Genomic DNA, 25421 nt, shown 5'->3' on the forward strand with positions numbered 1-25421 from the left:
AACAAACAGGTCAAAATTTCCCGTCTCCTCGCTCAGTGACTGGCTGAGTCTCCATACTAATGAGTCCGCACTAGTTGAGTCCGACAGTGCGGAGTTAATGCTTGGTGAAAGATACGTGACAAAAGTACACACCCAAACAAAAATACACACCTCTTTTTTATTAGAATCCCTACAAATTTGTAGGCACAGACACAATGGAATTCTCAGGAGACTGCAAGCTCCAGAATGCAGTGCGGCCACCTGCACCTGCCGCATTTCTATTGGGAGGCGCAGAGCAGCCTGGGTTTTGTAGTTCATAAATACGGTCCCCGGGATAGGCTGCTCCTGTGAGAGAGAGAGAGAGGCGGAGCTGCTTGTATCACGTGGGCCCCGCTCCCGCCGCCGCTGTTGCCGTCGTCTTTCTCTGTCTCGACTGAGGCAGCCATCTTGCTCTTGCCGCGTGCTGTTGTTGGAGGACCCTCCCTGCTTCAGGTGAGACCCCCGGCGGTCCCGCCACTCCACGGCCATAGGCCGCTGCGCACGGTCTCCCCCCGCCCTCTTCTTCCGACACCCGCCAACCACTCGGGCTGCCACTTCCGCCGTGGCGCGCCGAGTGGGGGCGGAGGCGGCTGGTTTGGCATGTCGGTTACCGGCGGCGCAGCTGGGGGTCGGCACCTGAGGGAAGGTCCCCAGCACCACCGCTCCCTGTGGGGGCCCGCGCTGTTGCCGCCCAGATTCAGTCCCAGGAGGCGGGTGGTCCCCCGCCTCTCTCCCGTTACTCTTTTATTCACAACAACAGTGCTGTGACAACAGCTATCTGTTGTCGTCTCCTTCGATCCTCCCACTCTACAGATAGGGAAACTGAGGTTAGCAGCCCCCGGCCCCGAAGCGCTTGGGACTGAATTCCGTTGCAGCTCTCTTCACCTCGTAATGGCAGTATTTGTTTACAGTTCTGTTCCCTCCCTGAGAAATTGCCTTGACCATCTCGATAGCCCCATCACACTGCTTGAAGCATAGTAGGCTGTCAGGAAATTGATTGACCGACGGGCACCCTGTTACACAGCTAGTGAATGGCGGTTTCAACTTCCGTTCCCACGTTCTTTTCACTTACACCATAGCTGTCCCCTCGGGAGTGGTAACAATAGTTACCAGTTTTTGAGTATCTACAGTGAGGCATACCCTGTGCTCAATAACTTAACCTTTAATCCTTAAAACAACCGTATGAGATGTGTGGTGTTAAAACCTTTTCTAACGCAGAAGGAACACAAGTTCAGAAAGTAAAATGCCTTTCCAAAGTCCTAAGTAGTAGAACCTTGAGCCTTTTGATTCCAAAATTTGTGCCTCTCTTAGAGATACCCCACATAATAAAAAGTTAGGACTAAAGGTTGAAGTTATTTTATCCGTGTGTAAACATGATATGTAAACATGGTGAAAGTGCCTACCATAATGCTTAGAACTTAGGCACTCAATAAATACTGATTATAATCTCATTATTTACACCTTTCTTGAGTCCTTGAGTAAAGGATTAAATGACCCTAGGTTCCCCAAGGAAGAATTCAGTAACTTATGTTCTTAGGAAGTTACTTCTGCCTTTTGGGTCTAGGAAGTGACTTCTCCCTTTTGGACCCTCATTTCCAAATCTGTTAAATTAGGAGAGAGATGGATCTATTTTATTTGTTTACAATTTATTTCTACCCTACTGTTGCTTGCAGGTATTTGAGATGGCCTCACATACAAAACAGAAATAATGGGTATAATGAAGTAAAGGTTGATTGAGGAATAGGGAATTAAATGAAGTGATCTTTGAGGTCTAGTTTAGATTCTGAGCTTGGCATCTCATCTCTCATAGACTGAGTCCAATCCTCTTTACTACTTCAACTCCACACACTCCAACATGCTAGTGGACAAAGGACAACCTTTCACCCTCCTCCCTCCCCCATGAGTTTACAACTTCCCTAAAATGGTTTTTCTCTGAGATAAGTTTTGGGAACAAGTTTTCTGTTGTACTGATTACATAGAATGGAATCTGTTCTTTCATCTACACATTGATATAGAGTTAATTTTGGTTTTGCTTTTGTTTCAAACAAGTCAAGGCTCTTCATCTTGACTTCAGTCTCCTGTCTTCCATCTCTTCTCTTGGGGATTGGTACTTCAAAATGCAGAAGAGTCTCAGATTTACCGTGCCTAGTTCTAATATTTTCACTTAGCCCCTTTTTTGTAAAAAAAATTTTGGGTTCTTTGTTAGTTCACTGTACTTTTGGGGCCATGTTACTTTGGGGAAAGTGAATATTTGTCCTTTTCTGTGGATATTGAATATAGACATTGGAATTTGCATCAGCAATTTTTAAGTTTGTGGGTCTGTGGCTGAGTTGAGATTGTCACACACCTAAGCCTTCTGGCTTTGTATTCCTCCTGTAAAGGAGTTTGTAGCTGCTGAGCATTGTGATACAGCGATGGGCAAAGATTGAGGAATCATAAATTCTGAATGTTGTTTGGGAGCTGGACTTTATTTAGCTTGAAGCATGTGTATATACAGGTTACTGCTAAAGTCCAGTGTCAGAATACAGAATAGTGCTTATATAATCTTCGATTCTCTTTCATCTCTGAAAGACATTATCTTTGTCATGTGAATGATAATTATAAAGCAGTTAGAGAATTGGCCATAAAAGTTTTTATTCCCTCTCTCAAATCTTAGTAATAATCTATTGGTCCACAGAACAAGTAAAACAAGATTTTTAACCTTGGCTTTTTTTTTTTAATTGTTATTATTAAAGATTTTTATTTATTTATTTGAGAGAGGGAGGGAGAGAGAGCATGAGCAAGGGAGAATCACACTCCCCACTGAAGAGGGATCCTGAAGCAGGGCTCAATCCAGGGACTTGGGGATCATGACCTGATCCAAAAGCAGACAATTAACAAGCTGAGTCACCCAGATGCCCCTTAACCTTGGCTTGTATTTGTTTATATAGTGTGGAATGTTACAACCCATTATAAATTTAAGAACTGTTTTCTTTAGTAGGAATATCACTGATCAGATTAGGATTTATGACTTTACAATTTTCTTAGAATTTTCAAAATCAAAATTAGCCTTAAAAAGCTTATATTTAAGAATTTCCTCCTCCCAAACACACAAAGATTTAGAATTAATGTAGCAGAGATTTTTTTTTTAATCAAATTGTGCAGTGAAGCATTTTACCGTGTATGCAGGAATATCTTGACAAGTGTGACATACTATATCAGTGCAAAATATTGAATGAACTCTGTGGAAGGGGCTGCTAAAGTGCTGAATGTCTGAAAAATCTGGCTCTCTTTTCCTGTTATTAACATACCATCTGACCTTGAATAGAAGATATGACTACCTCATATCTTGACAGCTAGACAGCCTATTGTTGAATTTCTTCTTTGTCCAGGTTTCTTTGGGGGGGGTCTATTTATGGTTACAAGGTTATATATGGTTCATTTATGATTTGGGAGGAAAAAGTCTGCTTAAAGGTTGTGCTAATAACATTTGGTAACTGCTCTGCTGTAAAAATCTCTGGGGGAAAAACTGGCTTGTCTAGAGATTTTATAATTGGGTAGGTTTTACTGAATGCCAACGAAATGAATTTTGATGTGGGGTTTGTTTGTTTTTTTTTTTAAGATTTTATTCATTATTTCAGAGAGAGAGCATGCACATGAGCAGGGGGGAAGGGTAGAGGGAGAGGAGGAAGCAGGCTTCCCACTGAGCAGGTCACCTGACCTGCAGGCCTCCATCCCAGGACCCTGGGATCATGACCTGAGCTGAAGTCAGATTCTTAACTGCTTAACCAACTGAGCCACCCAGGAGCCCCATGAATTTTGTTTTTAAGGAGGGATCTTCAAATAGGTAACTTTGAGTCCCATTCTGTTTTCTGTTCGTATGTTTGTCTCCCTTGTGGTCTTATTTAATTTTGGTTCTCTTAATATCTGGTTTATAAAGCTAGAACGAGTTATTAATACTTATTAAGAATATAGAGACAGTATTAATATGATCATGATGGTGACGCATATTGCAAGCCTAGTGAGCCAGAAGGTACTGTTGCATAAACAGTTATTTTATTTTGGTAAAACAGTGACTTTAACAAATCTATTTTTCCCCCCCTAGATTTACCAACAGCATGAATCAAGAAAAGTTAGCCAAACTTCAGGCTCAGGTCCGGATAGGGGGCAAGGTGAGTGTGGCATAAGAAAAATTGAGAGGAAAATGTATTATTGCCAGATAGTAGTATTATTTTGGATTTGTGGTCATTGAAAATTTTAAATCTTTTATCAAGATCAAACCACATTCCAATTTGAAAATAACTGTCTAGATTTAAAAGAGATAACTAGAAAACTTCTGTCTGGTGGTGCAATGGAAATAGCCACCTTTGTTTGAATCCTCTTAACATCTGGTAGTTATGTGACATGAACAAGTTATCTGACCTTGTTAGGCTTCCATCTTTCCATCTGCAGAACAGAAATAGATGCATCTGAGGATTAAAGTAATACTTTTGAAATGCCTAACATGGTGTCTGGCACAGCATGCATACTTAATAAATGATAGCGATTGTTATGTTAGACTCCTTTGCAGGGCATCCCAGATGTTGAGGTTACCTCATCTTGACTGGATATACCTACTTGTACAGTTAGGTTTATTAGGTTTAACTAGAAATGCTCAAGCTGATTGTATGTTTTGTTCATTGCTAGGTTTTCCTCCCAAATTCCTGCCTGTTCTTCTGTGTTGGTCAATATGAGCACAGACATTCTTATTCCATGTACTTTGAAGCCTGAGGAAGAGTTCATCCTGAGAATCTTTGATTCCCTTCAGTTCTAGCCCCCAGCTTAAGGAGAGTACTCTGCCCTTATCTCTGCCCAAAACAATCTTCGAAAAAGGAAAAGTGAGAATAGTACTCAGTTCAGACCTGGGAAGAGGGTAGGTAGGTCACTTATGTAGCAGCTTTACTTTTCATTTACTATGATGGTAACCATATCTCCTAGGGAAGGAGATAGTAGGGGAAGGGAAGAAATGACTTATTTTCTCCTTCCATAGTGATACAGCTATAGGACTCTGGAGTCATATTAACACATTCATGTAACCAAAGTGGTCACATTGTAGCATCAAGTATAAGGTAATGAACCAATGCAAAAACTAGGGATATTCAGGAGCCATAGAATGTACCTGGAAGAGCTTGGTTCAGCACTTTACATATTTTAAACCAGGTGGTAAATAAAACTAGTTTACTATGTACCTACTATGTTCCAGACACATAGTAGAGAAACTACTCAAGATTTTCTTCTCTTGACACAGCTTAGCTTGGAAGGGAGACATGCTCACAATTACACTACAGAATAATAAATGTTAAAATGAGGTACAAGATGCTCTTGCCTAGGAGGGACAAGGAAGTCATCACTGAGCTGAGATTTGGAGAACAAGAATTTATCACTGTTTAGATAGGTGAGGGTAAGTGGGTAGAGGGAAAAGGGGATTGTCATTCTCATGCTTGCTAAGGCACTTAAGATGCTGTGATAGCTTGGCGCTTAATGGAATGGCTTGCTTTAGTTTGGTATGGTTAGAGTTTAGACTGTATAATGGATAAAGAATGGTAGAAGATGAAACAACCAGGGAATTGGGGGTTGTATCAGAGTCTTATATGCCATACTATGGCGTATGGGATTTTTTTTTTTAAGATTTTATTTATTTATTTGACAGACAGAGATTACGAGTAGGCAGAGAGGCAGGCAGAAAGACAGGGAAGCAGGCTCCCTGCTGAGCAGAGAGCCCGATGTGGGGCTCGATCCCAGGACCCTGGGATCATGACCTGAGCTGAAGGCAGTTGCCCAACCAACTGAGCCACCCTGGCATCCATGGAGTATAGGATTTTATAGGCAGGGAGCAACTATTGAAAGATTTTAAGAACAATCATTTTAGAACGATAGGTGCTGGCAACATGGAGAAAGGAATGAAATGAAAGTTTGGCATAGAGGAGAACAGTTGAGAGACTGCTGCTTTGGTATATGGAACACAAATTTGGGAGTTGGAATGACATAATTCATATGAAGAGAAATAAAGATTAGGTAGATGGTGGTACCCCCAGCTATAAAACTTAGGAAATATAGGAGGAATAGTTTCATGGACTCAAGCTTTTAGACATGTCAAATTTGAGGTACCTGAGAATCATTTCATTTGAGGCATACACCAAGCAGTTGAGTTGCCCCTGAGTTAGGAACATTTCTCAAATAAATGACCATCTGTGAAAATAGTCACCTCTAGTCTATCCTTCAACAACTGGATTTTGTCACAACCTTTGCTGCTACTCACAGAACATTCTTCCACTCCCTCCAGCATTGCTGAGGCTGAAGCCCCTGCCTACTCTCTATATAGCTGATTCCCTGAGTACTTCAGGAGGTACCCAGAGATGGAAAACTCTCTTCCTTTCCTCCTTCCAGGACTCAGAAAGATTTAGCCCTCAATGCTTAGGCTTCTTTTGGTAACATTTTATTTTTGCTTTAGGTTATATTTTCTTTTAAATTGGTCCCGGAATTTATTTTAAATAGTTTTTCTTTTCTTTCTTTCTTTCGTTTTTTTTTTTTTTTTTAAGATTTTATTTATTTATTTGACAGAGATCACAAGCAGGCAGAGAGGCGGGCAGGGCGGGGTGAAGGTAGGTATGCACCCTGCTGAGCGGAGAGCCCCATGTGGGGCTTGATCCCAGGACCCTGAGATCATGACCTGAGCCAAAGGCAGAGGCTTAACCCACTGAGCCACCCAGATGCCCCTTAAATAGTTTTTCAGGGGAAATATATATCTAAAGTTTCAAAGTATCCATTTAGAAATGAGCTCTTTCTATCTCAGTGAATAGTATAATTGTCAAACTATTTGCTCAGGCCGATATTCTGAGCATCATTCTAGATTCCTTTTTTCCTCATATCCCACGTCCAATCCATCAGTTCTTCTGAGAGTCTAAGCTCTCACCATCTCCACTGCCAAAACGCCTTTATCTCTCATCAAGACTACTGCAGTAGCTTCCTGATTGATCTCATTATAGTTCATTATCCACAGCAACTTTAGTCATCTGTAAAAATCATAAATGAGATCAAATCATTCCCATGCTTAAAACCTTTGTATTACAATTAGAATAAAATCCAACTCCTACCCATGGCATTCTAGGCTACGTGATTTGGCCCTTTCCTATCTTTCTGATTGCATTTTCCTCCTCCTTCCCCTTTGTACACTCTGCCAAAACCATGACTGACCTGTTTTCTCTCTGTAGAAACAATAGGTTCGCTCGTTTCATTCTGCTTGGATCTCAGCTCATAATGTCACCTCTTCAGAGAGTCCTCCCTGAACAATAAAGTACTGCTCTGCGCCCACCCAATAAATACTCTTAGTACTGTGCTGGGGTTTTTTGCCTTAATACCCGTATCCCATTTGAAAAGATCTAATTCATTCATGTATTTATTGACTTTTCCATCCCACTGTAATGTATTTTCCTTGAAGTAAGAACTGGATTGTTTTCATTCCTAGAATCTAGGAATACTCAGTTGTAGGCATATGATTCTTAATTATGTCAGAATCTTCAAAGTTTCAGAATATCTTTAGATTTAACTTTATTGTCAGGGGGTGGTAGGTACTATAAAAAAGCATTCCTTGTAATATTTGGAAGTTGTCATAAAACACAGTTGTATTGTTTTATTATTGAAAACTTTTAAAACATGATATGTGGAAATGATAAATGGATATTAGAAAAAATAAGAACTGACTAGAACTGACTGTCAAAAATCTGGGTTAGGCTAACACAACTCTGAGCAGTCTTCTTGGTCATTAGTATTAAGTCAGCAATTTCTTATGTGGGTTTTAATTAGAGTATTGGGAATAGGAAGACATGTGACTGACTATACCTGCCAAGATGCAAAGCATCCTAACACTTCTGTTTGGTTATTTTTCAGGGTACAGCTCGCAGAAAGAAGAAGGTGGTACATAGAACAGCTACAGCTGATGACAAAAAACTCCAGAGTTCTCTAAAAAAACTGGCTGTGAATAATATAGCTGGTATTGAAGAGGTATGGTCATTTTGTAAATGGTTAAATTATGTGAACAAATAGCACATTGATAGATAATTATCTACACTTTTCAGATGAGAAATATCAGCTTAGAAGAATCAGGTATTGTCAGCCAGGTGTCCGAAGGACTAGGTATTGAATTTGCTTATTGTATAAAAATGGATGATCAAAAAAAATGATTTTAGTTGACAGATAAGGAATTCCTACTTTTCTGTCTCAAAGAATTTGGCATATGTGACAAAATTATGGAACTGCTTTTAAATTTTCATGTAAAATAAGTTATTTTTTCCTAATAATATAGAAATAAACTCCAAGATTTCTTCAAATAAGGTGGATTTTTTTTCCCTTTCTGCTCAACAGTATCTTTTTATTACCTCAATCAAGAAGCTCTAGCAATAGCTTTACATGGATTGGATTTCTTATTAGACCTTTTCTGGAAATTATTGGTTAAATTTTTTAAATCATCTCATTATATTTTGGTGATACTACTTTTCTTAAATATGAAGCCAAAGGATGTTATTTCAAAAGATGCGCAAGAAAAATGATAACATCAGCTCTTTATGACCTGTTACCATCTAAATTCACTTCTACCTGATAATTCCATTTCTGATAGTAAATTTTTTAAATTTTCACTGCCATAAATTAAATTGAATGTTTAAGTTAAATTATATTTAATATCATTACTATGTGTGGTACCACCTCACAATTTTTAACAGATCATTCGTGCCCATGTGCTATAAAACAGATCAGAGATAATGTGGAGGCAAGGATCACTAATAAATAGCAGACTATCAGAGAAGATGCAGTGAAATGGCCACATGTTCCTCCTACTGTGCATATATGAATAAATATTAACACATCATTTAAGTCTATTTTGTACTTTCAAAATTAGTATACTGATAAAATGGTAGAAAATGTAAGACACATGTATCTTTCTTCCTTTTTGCTTAATGTACCTGTGCATTTCTACTCTGATAAAGATTAGAACTTCATTTGCAAGTCTTGAAATTAAGCATTTTATATGCATTTTTTTCTTCTGAGCTATTGTAAGTTTTTATATATTTTTATTGACCTCAAAATAATTCTCAGAGAGATCATTCTCTTTATCTGGGATATATATGAGGAAAAAACTGTCTAAACCTCTCTTTAAAAAAATCCAAATAAATCTTGGTTAAAAAAAAGAGTAAGTTGCAATAATAGACAATAACTCTGATAACTTAAACAACTTTTTTTTTTTAAGATTTTATTTGTTTATTTGACAGAGATCACAAGTAGACAGAGCAGCAGGCAGAGAGAGGGGGGGAAGCAGGCTCCCTGCTGAGCAGAGAGCCCAATGTGGGGCTTGATCCCAGGACCCTGAGATCATGACCTGAGCTGAAGGCAGAAGCTTTAACCCACTGAGCCACCCAGGCGCCCCTTAAACGTAAACAACTTATAAATGTTCTGGCCATCTTACAACCTTGCATACATTTCTACTCTCTGAATCCCCCTACCCCCTCCCTGCCCTGCCACCTCAGCACTACTGACATTTTGAACCAGCTGGTTTTTTAAGAATTTTTTTTTTTTCGATCACAGGACACTGGGATCATGACCTGAGCCAAAGGCAGAGGTCTTAACCCACTGAGCCACCCAGGCGCCCCTTTTTCCAGGTCTTAATGCAGGCATTATTTCTCCCAGAAGCCTTCCTGGTAACACACTTAACACATTTGCGTAAAGAAGGGTCAGATGCTTTTCCTGTGTGCCTTTATAATGTCCTGTATTTATTTTATTATAGCATTTATTAAACTGTGGTGTGAATTCCTTTTGTAGCTACTACTGATGGCATTTCTAGCTTTTTGAGGAGTCATAGCACAGAAAATTAATGCTACTGGGGCGCCTGGGTGGCCCAGTTGGTTAAACGTTAAACTTCAGGCCCTGGATCATGAAGAGTCCTGGGATCATGCTCAGCAAGGAGTCTGTTTGCCGCTCCCCCTGCTCCTTCTGTCTCAGTCACTGTCTCTCTCCCTCTCTCTCCCCTTCCCTCCCAAATAAATCTCTAAAAAAAGAAAAGAAAATTAGTGCTACATAATAAGCACATACACACACTCATTGCACCCCAACCCTGTATGTGTGTATGATGTCTTCCAGCCCTCACAGACTGGTTAAAGAGAAAATATGCATAAAGATCATCAACAATGTAAGGTAACAGCTATAAAATTTCTGAATATTTGAAGCTAAGATGGGAGGAGTTTTACTTTTTTCCTTTTTCCCTCTTTCTAAAATTGGTTTTTGAGAGCTAACATACTTGTACTTTATATAACACTTGGCAGATTTTGTGTAGGAATATCTAGTATACTATATATAACCTAGCTTGCCTCAAACATTATGTTTGTGTTACTAAGTTTAACGTAGAGTTTTTTTCAAAAAATTTTTAAAGAAAACGATGACACACATTTGGTTTAAAAACAGCTCTTGGAATTAAATGTAAACATGAAGGGGCGCCTGGGTGGCTCAGAGGGTTAAGCCGCTGCCTTTGGCTCAGGTCATGATCTCAGGGTCCTGGGATCGAGTCCCGCATCGGGCTCTCTGCTCAGCAGGGAGCCTGCTTCCCTCTCTCTCTCTCTGCCTGCCTCCGACTGCTTGTGATTTCTCTCTGTCAAATAAATAAATAAAATCTTTAAAAAAAAAAAATGTAAACATGAAAAGGGGAACCTGGGTGGCTCAGTGGGTTAAGCTTCTGCCTTCGGCTCAGGTCATGATCTCAGGGTTCTGGGATTGAGCCCTGCATCGGGCTCTCTGCTCAGCAGGGAGCCTGTTTCCTCCTCTCTCTCTGCCTGCCTCTCTACCTACTTGTGATCTCTATCTGTCAAATAAATAAATAAAATTTTTTTAAAAAATATAAACATGAAAAGTTGTACAGAAGTTTTCAGAAACACTAAGCTATGAAAAAAATATATCAGCATAGAAGAAACACATTAATTACAATTTTGTCATCTTTTATTTGGAATGTCTGAAACTTGTTTCAGAGTGCCGAATTCTGGGGCACCTGGCTGGCTTAGTCAGTAGAGCAGGGAACTCTTGATCTTGGGGACATGAGTTTGAGCCCCACGTTGGATATAGAGTTTACTTTAAAAAAAAAAAAAGTCCTGACCTTTGAGGAAAGTACTCTTTCTGTTTTTCAGCACTTTTAGAAAAACAGATAAAAACTTCCAAAAAGAGAAGACACCATTGCCATTCTTGTAAAACAAAAAATAATATTACTGTGTTTTCTGTACTTAGACCTTCAAAACATCAAACAAGTAGAAAGTATTCAGTTTGGTGGGTGGGGAACAGGGAAATCAGTGATGGATTCCAAAAATTCATGGAATATACTTCTGCCAAGTAAAGTTCTAATCTTACTTTCTAAGTTGTTGGTATTGGTGATTTTTTTTCCCTCTCCCAAAGTTTAATTTATGTACTCTTTAGAAACTTTAAAAAACTGAAGGACTATTTGGATTAAGACAAGCTTCTCTGGTCTTTGATGTATTCATTAGTTTGTTGATTTCGTATAATAAATTATAAGTCATAGATAGATTTCTTTTACATGTTACCAAAGACAGAGAAATGCAAAGCTGTCAAAAAGTAAGGGTACTGGAGTGTCAGAGACTGTTTCATACAAAAGCCTAGGTTTTACGAAGGAATTCCTAGGCAGACCCCAGAAGATTTATAATCCAAAATTCCAAAATCCAAACTTATAATCTAAATTTCTAAAAATGTTTTATATGCTATAACATTTGAAGGTATTTGGATGTGCTTCCTTTTTGGTAATCTAGTTGAATATAGCGACCATGCTGTTACCTGTCTTTACCTGATAACATAAATCTATCAACAGTGGGATCTGTTCTATTTCTCAGAAGTTATTGATTTTATCAAATTTATTTGGTAAGCATTGTCATCAAAAATTGGAATCTCTGATCTAGATGGCCTAGTTGCTTCAGAGAGTTTTATTTATTTTTTTTTTTTTAAGATTTTATTTATTTATATTTGACAGAGAGAAATCACAAGTAGATGGAGAGGCAGGCAGAGAGAGAGGGAAGCAGGCTCCCTGCTGAGCAGAGAGCCCGACGCGGGACTCGATCCCAGGACCCCGAGATCATGACCCGAGCCGAAGGCAGCGGCTTAACCCACTGAGCCACCCAGGCGCCCGTGAGAGAGAGTTTTATATTCAGAGGGCATCTTCTGTTGTAACTAGGATATGATTCTGCCTCTGGAACTTTTCCTTTATTTCCAGGTCTGATTAATTAATCAACCCCTTCTTTCTACTTCCATTGCCCTTAGCTTAAGTTGCTCTGCTCTAATACATTTATTAATGACAGCCTCATATTGTGGGGTATAATGGTTACTTATTAACCAATTAGTCTTTTTTTTTTTTTTTCCAGATTATAAGAACTTGATAGCAGGGACCGTGTTTATTCATTATAGTCTGTAGCATGCTGACTCTCATGATGAGTTTATTTGGGGCCTATTAAGTTTAAGGGATACTGATTATTTGAGATGGAATTGTTCTCAAGAAGTTAGACATTGGGGTGCCTGGCTGGCTCATTCAGTGGCACATACAACTCAATGTTAGGATTGTGAGTTCAAGCCCCATGTTGGGCATAGAGATTACTTATTAAAAAGAAAAAAAGTTAGCCATAGGACACTGGAGCTCAGGAAAACACTTAGGGCTGAGAATGTAAATTTTATAATTGTCCTCATAAGTTTTACTGTTTATATTTTCCTTTTCCTGGTTCTTACTTTTCCTGAACCACTTATACCAGAAGGAGAACCTTGGTTGACCCTTAACCACAATTCTTTCTTCCTCCAACCCCAGGTGGCAATGTGTAGACAGCTCTGAGTACAGGAGAGTAAAAGGGAAATACTATGTCCCATTTACCTTATCCTATCATAGCAGCCTCACTTTTTCTTTTAAGATCCTGATTTTGGGGGTTTTTTTTTACTATTTTTTTATTGTAGTAAATATATGCAGCATAAAATTTGTCATTTTAACCATTTTTGAGTACAGTTCAATAGTACTATATTTAAAGTGTTGTGCAACCACAACTATTATCTATTTCCAAGAATTTTTTTTTTTAATTTTTTTAAAGATTTTATTTATTTACTTGACAGAGAACACAAGCAGGGAGAGCAGCAGGCAGAGGGAGAGGGACAAGCAGGCTCCCCACTGAACAGAAAGTCCAACACTTAGGCTTAATCCCAGGACACTGGGATCATGACTTAAGCTGAAGGCGGACACTTAACTGACTGAGACACCCCGGTGCCCCTATTTCCAAAATTTTTTATCATCCCAAACCAAAACTCTATATCCGTTAAGCAATAACTTTTCATTCCCCCTTCCCCAACTCGATAGCCTGTAATCTATTCTTTGTCTCTGTGGATATGCCTGTTGTAAATATTTTGTGTAATACAATATTTGTTTTGTGTCTAGCATACTTCATTTAGCATAATGTTTTCAAGGTTCATCCATGTTTTAGCATGTATCAGAATTTCACTCCTTTTATAGCTGAATAATATTCCATTGTATGGATAATACCACATTTATCCATTCATCTGTTGATGAACATTTTCTGTTTTTTAAAATAGCATCCCCCTTCCAATATAAAAATATTTTGTTGTCGGGGTGCCTGGGTGGCTCAGTTGGTTGAGCCTCTGACTCTTGTTTTCAGCTCAGGTCATGATTGCAGAGTGATGGAATCAAGCCCAATGTCGGGCTCCATGCTCAGTGCGGAGTCTGCTTGAGATTCTTGCCCTCTCCCCTCTGGTCCTTCCCCTGCTCACACATTTGCGGTCTCTCTCTCATATAAATAAACAAATAAATAAAATCTTTAAAAATATATATTGTCGGGACACCTGGGTGGCTCAGTTGGTTGGACGACTGCCTTCGGCTCAGGTCATGATCCTGGAATCCCGGGATCGAGTCCCGCGTCGGACTCCCAGCTCCATGGGGAGTCTGCTTCTCTCTCTGACCTTCTCCTCGTTCATGCTCTCTCTCACTGTCTCTCTCTCAAGTAAATAAATAAAATCTTTTAAAAAATAAAAAAAAAAATATATATATATATATTGTCATTATAGGAAGTTATGGTATACAGAAGATAAAAAGATACGAACATTTGATCATAATCCCCACTACCCAGAAACAACTACTATTAGCTTTTTATTTCTTTCCTATCTTTAGATGCATGTACTTTTAACGTGTTTGAGACTGTAGCTAGATGCACAATTCAGAATTTTTTCCCCCCAAATAGCATTATATTATGAAAATTGTTTCGTATCATTAAAAAACTCTTCTTGGGGCACCTGGGTGGTACAGTCAGTTAAACATCCAACTCTTGGTTTCGGCTCAGGCCATGATATCAGTGTCATGAGATCAAGCCCCATGATGGGCTTCAGACTCAGCATGAAGTCTGTTTTGGATTCTCTCTCCCTCTTCCTCTGCCCCTCCTGCTCATGGTCTCTCGCTCTCTGTCTCTAAAATAACTACATAAATCTTAAAAACAAAACAAAACAGGGGCACCTGGGTGGCTCAGTGGGTTAAAGCCTCTGCTTTCGGCTCAGGTCATGATCCCAGAGTCCTGGGATCCAGCTTCACATCGGGTTCTCAGCTCAGCAGGGAGTCTGCTTCCTCCTCTCTCTCTGCCTACTTGTGATCTCTGTCAAATAAATAAATAAAATCTTTTAAAAAACAAACAAACAAACAAACAACTTCTTCTTAATCAACAGTGTAGATGTCTGCATATGTTCCAATGGATATATCATAATTTAACATTTCTTAATTTATAATACATTATACATAATACTATAATACATTATTATAATACATTATAATTTATAATACATTATGATGCTTTGATAATAAAAGAATCATGTGTTTGGTTTCAATATACATAATATGTATCTTCATCTCTAATTTCCTTCAGAGAGATTCTTGGAAATACAGTTAGTGGCTGAACGAGCATGAACATTTTAGAATTTTTCATGTTGCCAAATTGCTTTTCAAATAGTTGTGCCATTTTATACTATCTATAGCATAGCTGTGAAGAATCCATCTCATCAGACTCTTGCCTCCAAAGCATAAGAGAAAATGATCCCAGCATATTGTACAGTTTAATTACAGCTGTTAGCTTTATTTCATATCAACAATAATAGATTATGTTCATACTAGCCTTTAGAAATAAGCAGGTGCTAAGCTTAAAAGGACTGATTGTGAAAGATACTTATGGAAGTATGCACCAAGGCCATAATATTCAAACTTTTACCTCCCTTAGCCTCACAAAACCGCAGACGCTATGTCCTTTTTTCTTAAAATGTCTATTATTTCACCCCATTAAGATAACAGGAGTAAGGCAATAAAAGGTGAATTTCCTGATAAACATTTAAATGCCATTACAGGGGCAGTTAGCTGGTTCAGTTGGTAGAGCATACAATTCTTGATCCTCGGGGTTGTGAGTTCAAGCCCCATGTTGGGTGTGGAGATTATTTAAAAATGCAGTCTTTTAAAAATAAGTAGATAGGGGCGCCTGGGTGGCTCAGTGGGTTAAGCCGCTGCCTTCGGCTCAGGTCATGATCTCAGGGTCCTGGGATCAAGTCCCGCGTCGGGCTCTCTGCTCAGCAGGGAGCCTGCTTCCTTCTCTCTCTCTCTCTCTCTGCCTGCCTCTCAGTGTACTTGTAATTTCTCTCTGTCAAATAAATAAATAAAATCTTTAAAAAAAATAAGTAGATAAATAAATGCCACTACATAAAGGAAGGAGTAGCAGTAAAACTTGATTTTTAAGACAACTGTCAATTCTCAGAACCGCAGCTAGCCAGCCTAGTGGGGACTTAGATACCCAAAAAATCACATGGAAGAATTTAAACTTCCTCTGTGAACTGAGAGGGCAGTTATCAGCAAGAGCTGTAGAGTCAGTGGTAAATTTGTGAGCCTCCTAGAGCCATAAAAACGTATTGTTGCGTAGGATTAAAGCACACATCAGATTTACCATATAGAAGGTTGCTGTGATAATATATGTGACCTCCTCAGAGGTCAGCCTTTGCTGGTTTTGATAACAGCATAATGGGGCCACCCAGCAGTTGCCAAGAATGACTTAAATGCTCCTGAATGCTGTAGGGCATTCAGGCTGATTCTGAAAAGTCTGAACAATAAGAAAAGTCAAGGCTAAGATATAGCTCAGGAGGTTCTGAGCATCTTCATTAAGAGAACTACTGGAGCTATTTCTAAATTTGAGATGACCCTTTAGCATTTGGAGTGTTGAAGTCTGACAGCATCCAAGATTTTAAAATAAATTGAATTTGAGGTGTCCCATTCATTTGGCACATTTGAGTGACTGTTATGTACTGGACATTTGGGGGCATACTATGTCTAGTAAGGCATGGTCTCTGATCAGAAAGTGTTCATCTTCTAATAAAGTCAAAGACTTGCAAACACAATTACAGTACAAGATAATTCCATATATTTGCAATACCCATGAGGTGCAGGAAGTGCACAAAGAATCCTAAATTTTTACAGAGAAAGAAGCATCTGATCCAAGTCTTGGATAAATGGGAATTTGCAACGTGGAAAAGAAAAGGGTTCTTCTAAACAGTGAAAACAACATATGTAATTGTACTAGGCATGTGAGATAATATTTTCGATAATTACAAAACGTGTCAGCATTTCTCAAGCAAAAAATAAGAGCAAGGGCATCTGGTGGTGTGCACTAGGGTCTCAAAAATGCTACTTCCTCCATTGCTCAAGTAGCATCCTTTACCTTCAGCTACCTGTTAAAGTGGAAAAAACATTTTGATATAAAAGGGTTATTTGATTGGGAAAAGACCTGAGCTGGTACAGTGGCTAGGTTAATAGTCTTTTTCCTTGTGTGCTCCTTATTTTTATACGTATGTAGATTGTACCACTTATGTGGAACACACAGCAGTAAAATCACTAAAAAAAGTGAAGTCTTCATATGAAATGTGTACAGTTTGCTTTGTGAATTTAACAAGTTCCTTATCCCTTCCTTTGGTGGGGGAAGTGTCTAACTGATCTTGCTCAACCCAACAATTCATCCTTTGATAGTCTAATAGCTTGCATCTAGGAGCCTTATATAACCATGTTATTTGCTCAGTAGAGAGGAAGGAATGGTAGAAAGAAAATATTCTAGCCTTTAACTTCTAAAATTTAATTCTCATTTCTAAAATTAACTAAACTCTCCACCCCTTTTTGGACCTTTTTATTCACAGAGCTACAACTTTTGTGCAACCCTATTTAAAATAACCATATTTAAATTTATTTCTGTTTCACAGCCTTAGATGGAATTCATCCTTCTTTTCACACTAAACTCAATTTAAACTACAAAGACCTTTATCAGGTTGTAAAATAGGACCTAACATTTAGCCTTTGGTAAAGAAGCTTAAACACAGGAAAATTCATTTGGCTGGGGCTAGGGCTTCTTGCTTGTTTTGTAGCCAATAAGATATATATTATGTATATATGTGTTGCATTTTTTTGCATTCTCCATTTAGCCTGTGTTTTGAGATAAATAATTCTCTGGCAAGCTTTCACAAGGTCACAGAATTGAATTTTTGTAGGGAAATAAACATTTTTAAGAATGAGGAAGGAAACTAAACAGAAATTCGGGGACCCACACTCAAGTTCTAGGTTTGCATGTAACTATTTGTCCTTGGATATGTTGCTTAAACAAGAGCTTTTGTCTTTAGTATTTATTTCTCTAAAAGGGATTTGAACTAGAAAACCTCTTTCAACAAATACATGGCCTGACTTTTGGAACAATATTGATTTAAAATCTCTTTTGATTTTAACATTTATAAATAATAAATATCTCAGATTCTAATATTTCAGACTCTTTTCATCCTAGATGTATTATAGAGATTTGGTCTTAATTTAGAATATAGAGTCCTACCATATCTTTATTCTTTTCCCATTCTAGGATAGATGCAGAACATTCCATTCCATATCCACTATGCCACCTCCTTCTCAAGTCCTTCCTCTTCCAAATTTTCAGCCACTTTACTGTTAAACTTTCCTACCTAAACTATAATTATCTTCAGAACTATATAATTTCTCTTTCTCTAAAGTCAGTATAAATTGTTTTTAACTCACAATGGTATTTGTTCAGAACAGCTGGATTGAATGCTTACTGGGTGTAATATGTATAATAGAACCTTAATTAAAATATGGATAGAGGGAATGGTATAGAATTCAGATAGTGATTTTTGTCAGAGAAACTTGGGAAATTACTTGTAGATCTTAGTTGCAATTTTTTCCCAAAGGATTTGCCTTCTTTCTCTGTGTTCCAGGTATGCCTGAAATTTAGAAGCCCTTTATTCCCCTTCCTTTCTGGTGCTATCAGTGGTGATGATCTCCCACTTCCACTGACCATGGAGAACACCGCATCTCTGCTTGATTTTGACAAGGGCAGTTTTTGGATGGATCATGAAATGCTTCTAAAGTAGCCAAGAGTTAACTCTCCTAACTTTTTTCTAAAATAAGCATGTTACCATCAAGGTAACTTACACAGTGGAATCAACTACTAGTGGAATCACATTATTCAAACATTTAACTTATGCAAATTCAGCTTTACTAAAACATAATAAGAAAGTGCATGAGTGAGAGAGAAAAATAATCTTTTAAATAGCACATGTTTAACCTTCCTTTTCAGGCAGTGGATAAAATTGAATCTGAAACAGTCAATTCATGTGGTGAAAGCTACCAAAAGAATGTGAGGATGATTTTAAAGGTTTCCCAGTGATTGATGAAGCATGTTCAGGTGGCCAGGCAAGTGGGTTGGAGAGCCTCTTTGACATTTACAAGGCTTATTGAAGGTTGTTGAGAAGCTATACATAAGAGTTAGAGGAACTGACAAAATCTTTTATAAAGAATGATATGAGGAGAACAAACTGAAATGTTTGTAAATTTACTAAGTGTTCAGAGGAATGAAACATCTGGTTAAATTTCTGAGTGTTCTTTATGGATTTTCAGTGGTTATTTTTTACCGTACACTATTACCCTTTCCAATGTGTCACCTAAGAGAAAGATGCTGTCCCACCCACCAAATGTACTAATTTAGTTCAGTGGTGTAAATCGGGTAAGATAGTGGGTAATTTTATTAAGAAGCCAGTTCTTAGCTGATAATTCCATTATTTTTAAAATGTGGCATTGAACTTCTTTCTTATAGTAGTAAAAGTCTTTGAATTTAAAATCTAGATTCTGTAATAAAATGTTTCTTGACCATCCTAGTTATTTGTGCCGTCTACACCATTTTACTTTGTTGCTGCTAGGGTCTTTTTCCACCCATTATCTACTGCTTAGACAATTACTACCTTGGGATTGTTTTTAAAAACAAAAACAAAAACACCATAATTGGCTAAGTTGTTATTTAAACAGATAATGTTTTAGTTGTACCAGATATGTGAAGTATATTTTTCTTCTATGATCATACAGGTGAACATGATTAAAGATGATGGGACAGTTATTCATTTCAACAATCCCAAAGTCCAAGCTTCCCTTTCTGCTAACACCTTTGCAATTACTGGTCATGCAGAAGCCAAACCAATCACAGAAATGCTTCCTGGAATATTAAGTCAGCTTGGTGCTGACAGCTTAACAAGTCTTAGGAAGTTAGCTGAACAGTTCCCACGGCAAGGTAGGTATTTCTGTTCAGTATCCTTCCTTCGCTATAATCTAAAGAACCTAATGAGTTAAAAGGTCCATTTTATACTGGAAGGATTTATTTGTATGTAAATTTTACATACAGAATGTTACTCATATGCTTCATAAATCTTTGAATTTGTTTCTTTAATAATGGTGCAGTGTAGCTGATAGAATATATGGATACATTTTGGTAATAGAGTTGAGGTAATTACCTAAAAGGTCTATACACCACATTTTACAGACAGCATTTGATATTCACTTTTTTTTTTTTTTTTAAGATTTTATTTATTATTTGACAGAGACACAGCAAGATAGGGAACACAAGCAGGGGGAGTGGAAGAGGGAGAAGCAGGCTTCCTGCTGAGCAGAGAGCCCAATGCGGCCTGGATCCCAGGACTCTGGGATCACGACCTTAGCCAAAGGCAGATGCCCAGGGTCTGACCCACCCAGGCGCCCCTGATACTCACTTCTGACTAATTACAAGAAGAAGATACTGTTAGGAGAGAACTGTATTTTTGTTTAATATTGTTGATTGAACTACAAGCACGGCAACTATAAGTTCTGAATTTCCACAATAGCCCTGGTTTCAAATGTCTTGTCACCCCTCAAAATCCAAGAGCCTTTTCTGTCAGTGCCCATACTATATGCCTGGATACTTCCTTATATCAGAAGAGATGGAAAGTCTTGAATATTGATTTTTTTAATTTAAGCATATGAAATTTATAAAATAAATTAACTGTAGTATCTTTTTATTCCAGCCATCAGAATTATTTCACTTTCCAAATAAATTTTACCCTCACTGCCCACTGAAACTGCCAGCTGTATTTAGTATATATCTAATGAAGTTAAAGTGTTACTGATTTTAGTGTTAAGTAAAAAATATGGTATTAGGTCAGACAAAATTTTAGCTTTTTCTGAACAACTATTATAATATTTAGACAGGAGAAAAGAATAAACAATATAAGTGTTCTATTAAAGGCCTTTGTTCTTAAGAACTAATTCTAAAATGTTTTGTAGTGTTGGATAGCAAAGCACCAAAACCAGAAGACATTGATGAAGAGGATGATGATGTTCCAGGTAAGAGACATTTCTTTAGCACTAAGATTTTTAGCAGCCTGCTTATCTCATTTAATTCATTTTATAATGACTTTCAGTTTTTGTTGATGGTGAACTCATGAATTTAAATTGATTCACAATAGTATGGATACAATCTAATGAAAAAGAATAAAAGTCTTCCCATTTAGAACTTAGAATCAGAAATTGTCACAAAAGCTCTGCTGCCTACATTTGTTAAATTAGAATCACAGTGATTTTAAATTTGCATAGTTACCGTTACATGATTTCCATGGGAATTATGATTGACATACGAAAATGCTGTTCATCTGAGTTTGCTCAGACAAAAAAGGACTAACATTTCCTTAGGATTAGTGTTTTAAAAGCAGATAAATGAAGCATTATTAGTGAAATACCACCAGTTCATTTCTTCTTCTTGTCCTCTATGTTTTCAGGCTAATTTTAATAGCCACAATTTGGTTTTTATTAGGTTTAGAAGTTAGGAATTTCATTTACCTCTTTTTCTTCTTTTGTATCTTTAACTCATTTACTTTTTTTTTCCTCCAGATCTCGTAGAAAATTTTGATGAGGCATCAAAGAATGAAGCTAACTAAAATTTTTTCTGGAGTTTGGAAACTGGCATGGACTAGATTTAACAAATCAGCTATGTGGTTCCAAAGTTTTACAGACATGGAGAACATCAACTGTTACTAGTTCAGTAATATAAATATTTTGTATATTGATAATGCTGTTTGTTCAGCATTTTTCGGTCATTTGATTTTGCATTTTGCACTTCCTCCCAGGATCTATTCTTTTGGTCAAAATACGAAGTATTGGTGCAGTTTGAGGGTGTTTTGGTGTTTGATTCTCAGTTTTCTGTTTTGTTTTTTTGTTGGGGTATTTTTGGTGTGTATGTGTATGTATGCGTGTGGGTATGTGTGTATACAGTGGAGAGCAAATTGGAAAACAGTTCTATTTATCCTCCTTCTTCCCCCAGTAGAAAATAAAACAAATCTTTACATTTGTTACTTTTTATTTTTTTCTAATAATGCACAGAATTAGAAAAGTGAGTACCCTGAATTTCAGATCTGAGATTTTACCCTTGGAAGTTTGGTTTTAATTTGCTTTGTTAACATATTTTTTATACATTTTTCTGGGTTTAAAATGTCTTCAGATATTTTGTCACCAGCTCCATGTTGGTATAGTGGATAGCATATCTTTGGTACATTGCCTTAGATTCACTTACCTAGTCAGACCCAGAACATTTTCTTCTGGCTTTCTTCCTAAATCCTTTTTCGCTCTCCTTTTGGTCTCCCAGTGGCCTGGTCAGCCTTTGATAATGCTCTTCCTCATCTTCTACCTAGCCTGAGAAGGATGTTCTCCATATAGAGTTAAGTGAGTGCCTAATCCCTCTTTTGGTAAGACATTTTTCTCTCATCCTGAGGAACAACAGCTCCATCTTCAACTTTTTATTTCCTCCCTGATTTTATAGTTTGGTAGATTTCAAACTGGAATAGCTAGCATGTGCTTGCTAAATAATTTTATGCCAGCCTTATCCTCTATACTAGCTGTTCTTAATAGCTGGTGCAAAAATGCCTGTTACATTCAGCAAGGTTAAAATTAGGAATGTCCTTTTGAATCCGAAAAAGATGGGTCATAGACTCATTCCCCAGCAAAATGGTCATTCTATGAAATGGTACTGGCCCCAGGAGGATTTCGTCAACCACTCTCCTAACTCTTGGTCTTGAACCTACCTCTGGATTGGATCTCACTGTTGTAGCTGCTCACAGCATCCCCCTGCATGCTTAGAGTAATGCTTTTGGGGAACACTGGTAAAATACAGTATTTATTTTTTTCACCTCCTTTCAGAGGACTTGGAGGTAAGTTATTAATTCAAGTTTCCCTCTTGCTGTCTGATGATAAAAGCTTGCATTTTGCTATATCAGCATTTGTTATAGCCAGTATTTAAGGATAAGATTTAGAAAATCTATGATTTCCTGGCCCACCAGCAAACTAACTATGGCTTAACCTTGCAGCATATCTACTTTTGTTTCAAGCTAGATATCTTTATTTGATATCTAAAGTGCAAGACCAACAACATATCAAGAGATCGATAGACAAGAAGGCAAAGCTCTTGTATTTTTTTCATCCAGACACTTCAGTTTATTTTATAAATTTGTTCATTTTTCCTGTTCTGTTTTATATAATATATGGACCTAACTACAAAATAAAGTAACAGTAATAAAATAACAAAAGAGGATAATATTTCCTCTTGTGCTTCTCTTATTATTGTCTACAGAATTTCCTTCTTTTGTATTTCCTCTCTACTCCCTAACCCCAGAGGAATTTCAGCCCAGTCATTATTTGAAATAATGTTTCATCCATTGTTAGGTTAATAGCTCTAAATGGTGTAAGTAGTCCCGAATTCTTTTCTTCTAACTGTCCCCAATGTGCGCATTGTGGGACAGAGTGAGTTACGGAGACTTCCAAGTGATTAAGAACATGTAAGAGATAGTATAGCAACTGAAAAAAAGTACTTATCTGGAAAGGGTCCTGGTCCAGGCTTGGCGTTAACTCTGTGACCTGGCCAGGTCACCTAACTGCTCTGAAGTTCATCATCAGACAAGTGAGATGTTTCTAAATCTTAACATTTTTTTCTTCTCCTGTAATTCAGTGAATCTCATTTCTGAAAATGCTCAAGGAACTGATTTTATATATTTTCAGAAATGTGTGTTTTTATCAAGACCCATAAAGCTTTTTTGTATGTGTATACATACACATACAAAATGTATGTGTTTCCTCTTTTTCCTTTTTGATCATATTTTAACTACTCACCCAGACTACTCTTATGGCTGGTCTCCATTGGGTGCAATGAGCCGGGCCAGTATTCTTTTTTGTTTTGTATTTTCATACCTTCCCCTTTCCTGGAGAAGGCATATTGAGATCTTGATTCAATCCAAAGAAATGTTCCTGCCTTCAGAGTGAGCAGGCATGGATAATTATGGATGAAACTTTTGTAAATAGTGTTCTTGGCATAAATATTAATTATACAGCTTTTTAATATATGACATAGTAACTAAATGTATTCTTTCCAAGAGGATCATGTATTTTTTGCCAAGATAACTATAGAATAAGCATTTGCTGGGAAAATTCACCTTAAAATTTGGGAATAATTCAAGAAATGTCTGTACAAAATTGATTCATGGTCTTAGTTTTTGTGATTAGTCCTTTCCATTCATGTGAAGTTCCTCATTTATCTGTCTTAGGGAAGCCCAAAGTAAATAGTTGGGACCCTATACTTGTTTTATCCTACTTTTCCTATTAAGTAATGGTTTAAGAAAGGGGACGCCTGGGTGGCTCAGTGGGTTAAGTGTCTGCCTTTGGCTCAGGTGGTGATCCGAGGGTCCTAGGATCGAATCCCATGTCGGGTTCCTTGCTCAGTGGGGAGCCTGCTTCTCCCTTTGCCTGCCACTCCCCCTGCTTGTGCACTCTCTCTCTCTGACAAATAAATAAAATCTTTAAAAAAAAAAAAAGAATATATAAAGCACTTTGATTTGTTGTTAATTAGTATTTATGGGGTTCCACTAATTTAGTATGCATACCAGGTTCCTGTGAAGACCCATATTGGGCTGTTTGATTTGTTTCTTTGTTGTAAGTCAGTGTTTAACCCAATTATGCTATGTATCCATAAATGACATCATGATTAGACATGGTATGGTATAGTAGGAAATACACAGGTTTTTAGATAGACATCAGTTCCATTACGTACCATGCTGTAACCTTTGCAACCAGGCTGCTGCAGTACACAACTTCAGAGGCTGTCATTTATATTTCTTGTGTTCCAGGGAACACCGTATTTGTAACAGTGTGAATAGTGCCCCTGTAATAATGCAATGATGGCCTTGCTCTCTGAACCTGTTAATAACTCTTCTGTAAAATAAGCCTGAAAAATGGTCAGATAGGGTTCCTTAGAACCCCTTAAATGGTTAACATGAAGACGAAAAATGATTCAAGTGTGTCATCTCCCAAGTCATGGCAAAAAAGAGTTCATGGTTCTAGGCACAGCAAGGCTCCATTCTACACTGCTACCCTCCAGTTCAACCTTTAAATTGCTCTGCCATATATGTTTGCCTGGATTATCATATCCTCCCCATTGGTCTTTTCCCTGCTCATTCTCTCTCAAATCTTTTAAAATAAATAACTTAAAAAACAAAAACAAGGGGTGCCTGGGTGGCTCAGTAGGCTAAAGCCTCTGCCTTCAGCTCAGGTCATAATGCCAGGGTCCTGGAATCAAGCCCCTGCATCGGAATCTGCTCAGCAGGAAGCCTGCCTCCCCCCCTCTCTCTTCTGCCTGCCTCTCTGCCTACTTGTGATCTCTGTCTGTCAAATAAATAAATAAAATCTTCAAAAAAAAAAAGTCGAATAAAAAAGAACTAATAAATTTGGCAAAGTTGCAGGACACAAAACCAACATACAAAAATAAGTTATATTTCTGATTTATTCATAACAATGAATAATCCAAAAAGGAAATTAAGAAAACAACTCCATTTATAATAGCATCAAATAGAATAAAATACTTAGAAACAAACTTAACCAAGGAGGCAAAAGATTTCTACACTCAGGGGCACCTGGGTGGCTCGGTTGAGCATCCAACTCTTGATTTCAGCTC

At 37.8% G+C, this 25421-nt stretch overlaps 1 protein-coding gene across 1 annotated transcript; it reads left to right on the forward strand.

Annotated features, from left to right (window-relative positions):
- The first annotated feature begins 362 nt into the window (after positions 1-362).
- Positions 363-21776, forward strand: BTF3L4 (basic transcription factor 3 like 4). The gene is made up of 6 exons (XM_059374735.1): positions 363-471; positions 4103-4169; positions 7924-8037; positions 19490-19691; positions 20717-20776; positions 21320-21776. The coding sequence occupies exons 2-6, from the start codon at positions 4116-4118 to the stop codon at positions 21364-21366; spliced, it is 477 nt and encodes a 158-aa protein (XP_059230718.1). The 5' UTR covers positions 363-471; positions 4103-4115; the 3' UTR covers positions 21367-21776.
- The last annotated feature ends 3645 nt before the right edge of the window (positions 21777-25421 follow it).

The sequence above is a fragment of the Mustela nigripes genome, chromosome 14 (assembly GCF_022355385.1).
Source record: "Mustela nigripes isolate SB6536 chromosome 14, MUSNIG.SB6536, whole genome shotgun sequence".
Classification (NCBI taxonomy): Eukaryota; Metazoa; Chordata; class Mammalia; order Carnivora; family Mustelidae; genus Mustela; species Mustela nigripes.

What these genes read in the sequence shown, in the direction of transcription:
- BTF3L4 (XM_059374735.1), top strand. Translation starts at nt 4,116, where the DNA reads ATGAATCAAGAAAAGTTAGCCAAACTTCAGGCTCAGGTCCGGATAGGG. An exon ending in TGAACAGTTCCCACGGCAAG is followed by an intron (nt 19,692 to 20,716) that starts GTAGGTATTTCT and finishes AATGTTTTGTAG; the next exon opens with TGTTGGATAGCAAAGCACCA. An exon ending in AGAGGATGATGATGTTCCAG is followed by an intron (nt 20,777 to 21,319) that starts GTAAGAGACATT and finishes TTTTTCCTCCAG; the next exon opens with ATCTCGTAGAAAATTTTGAT.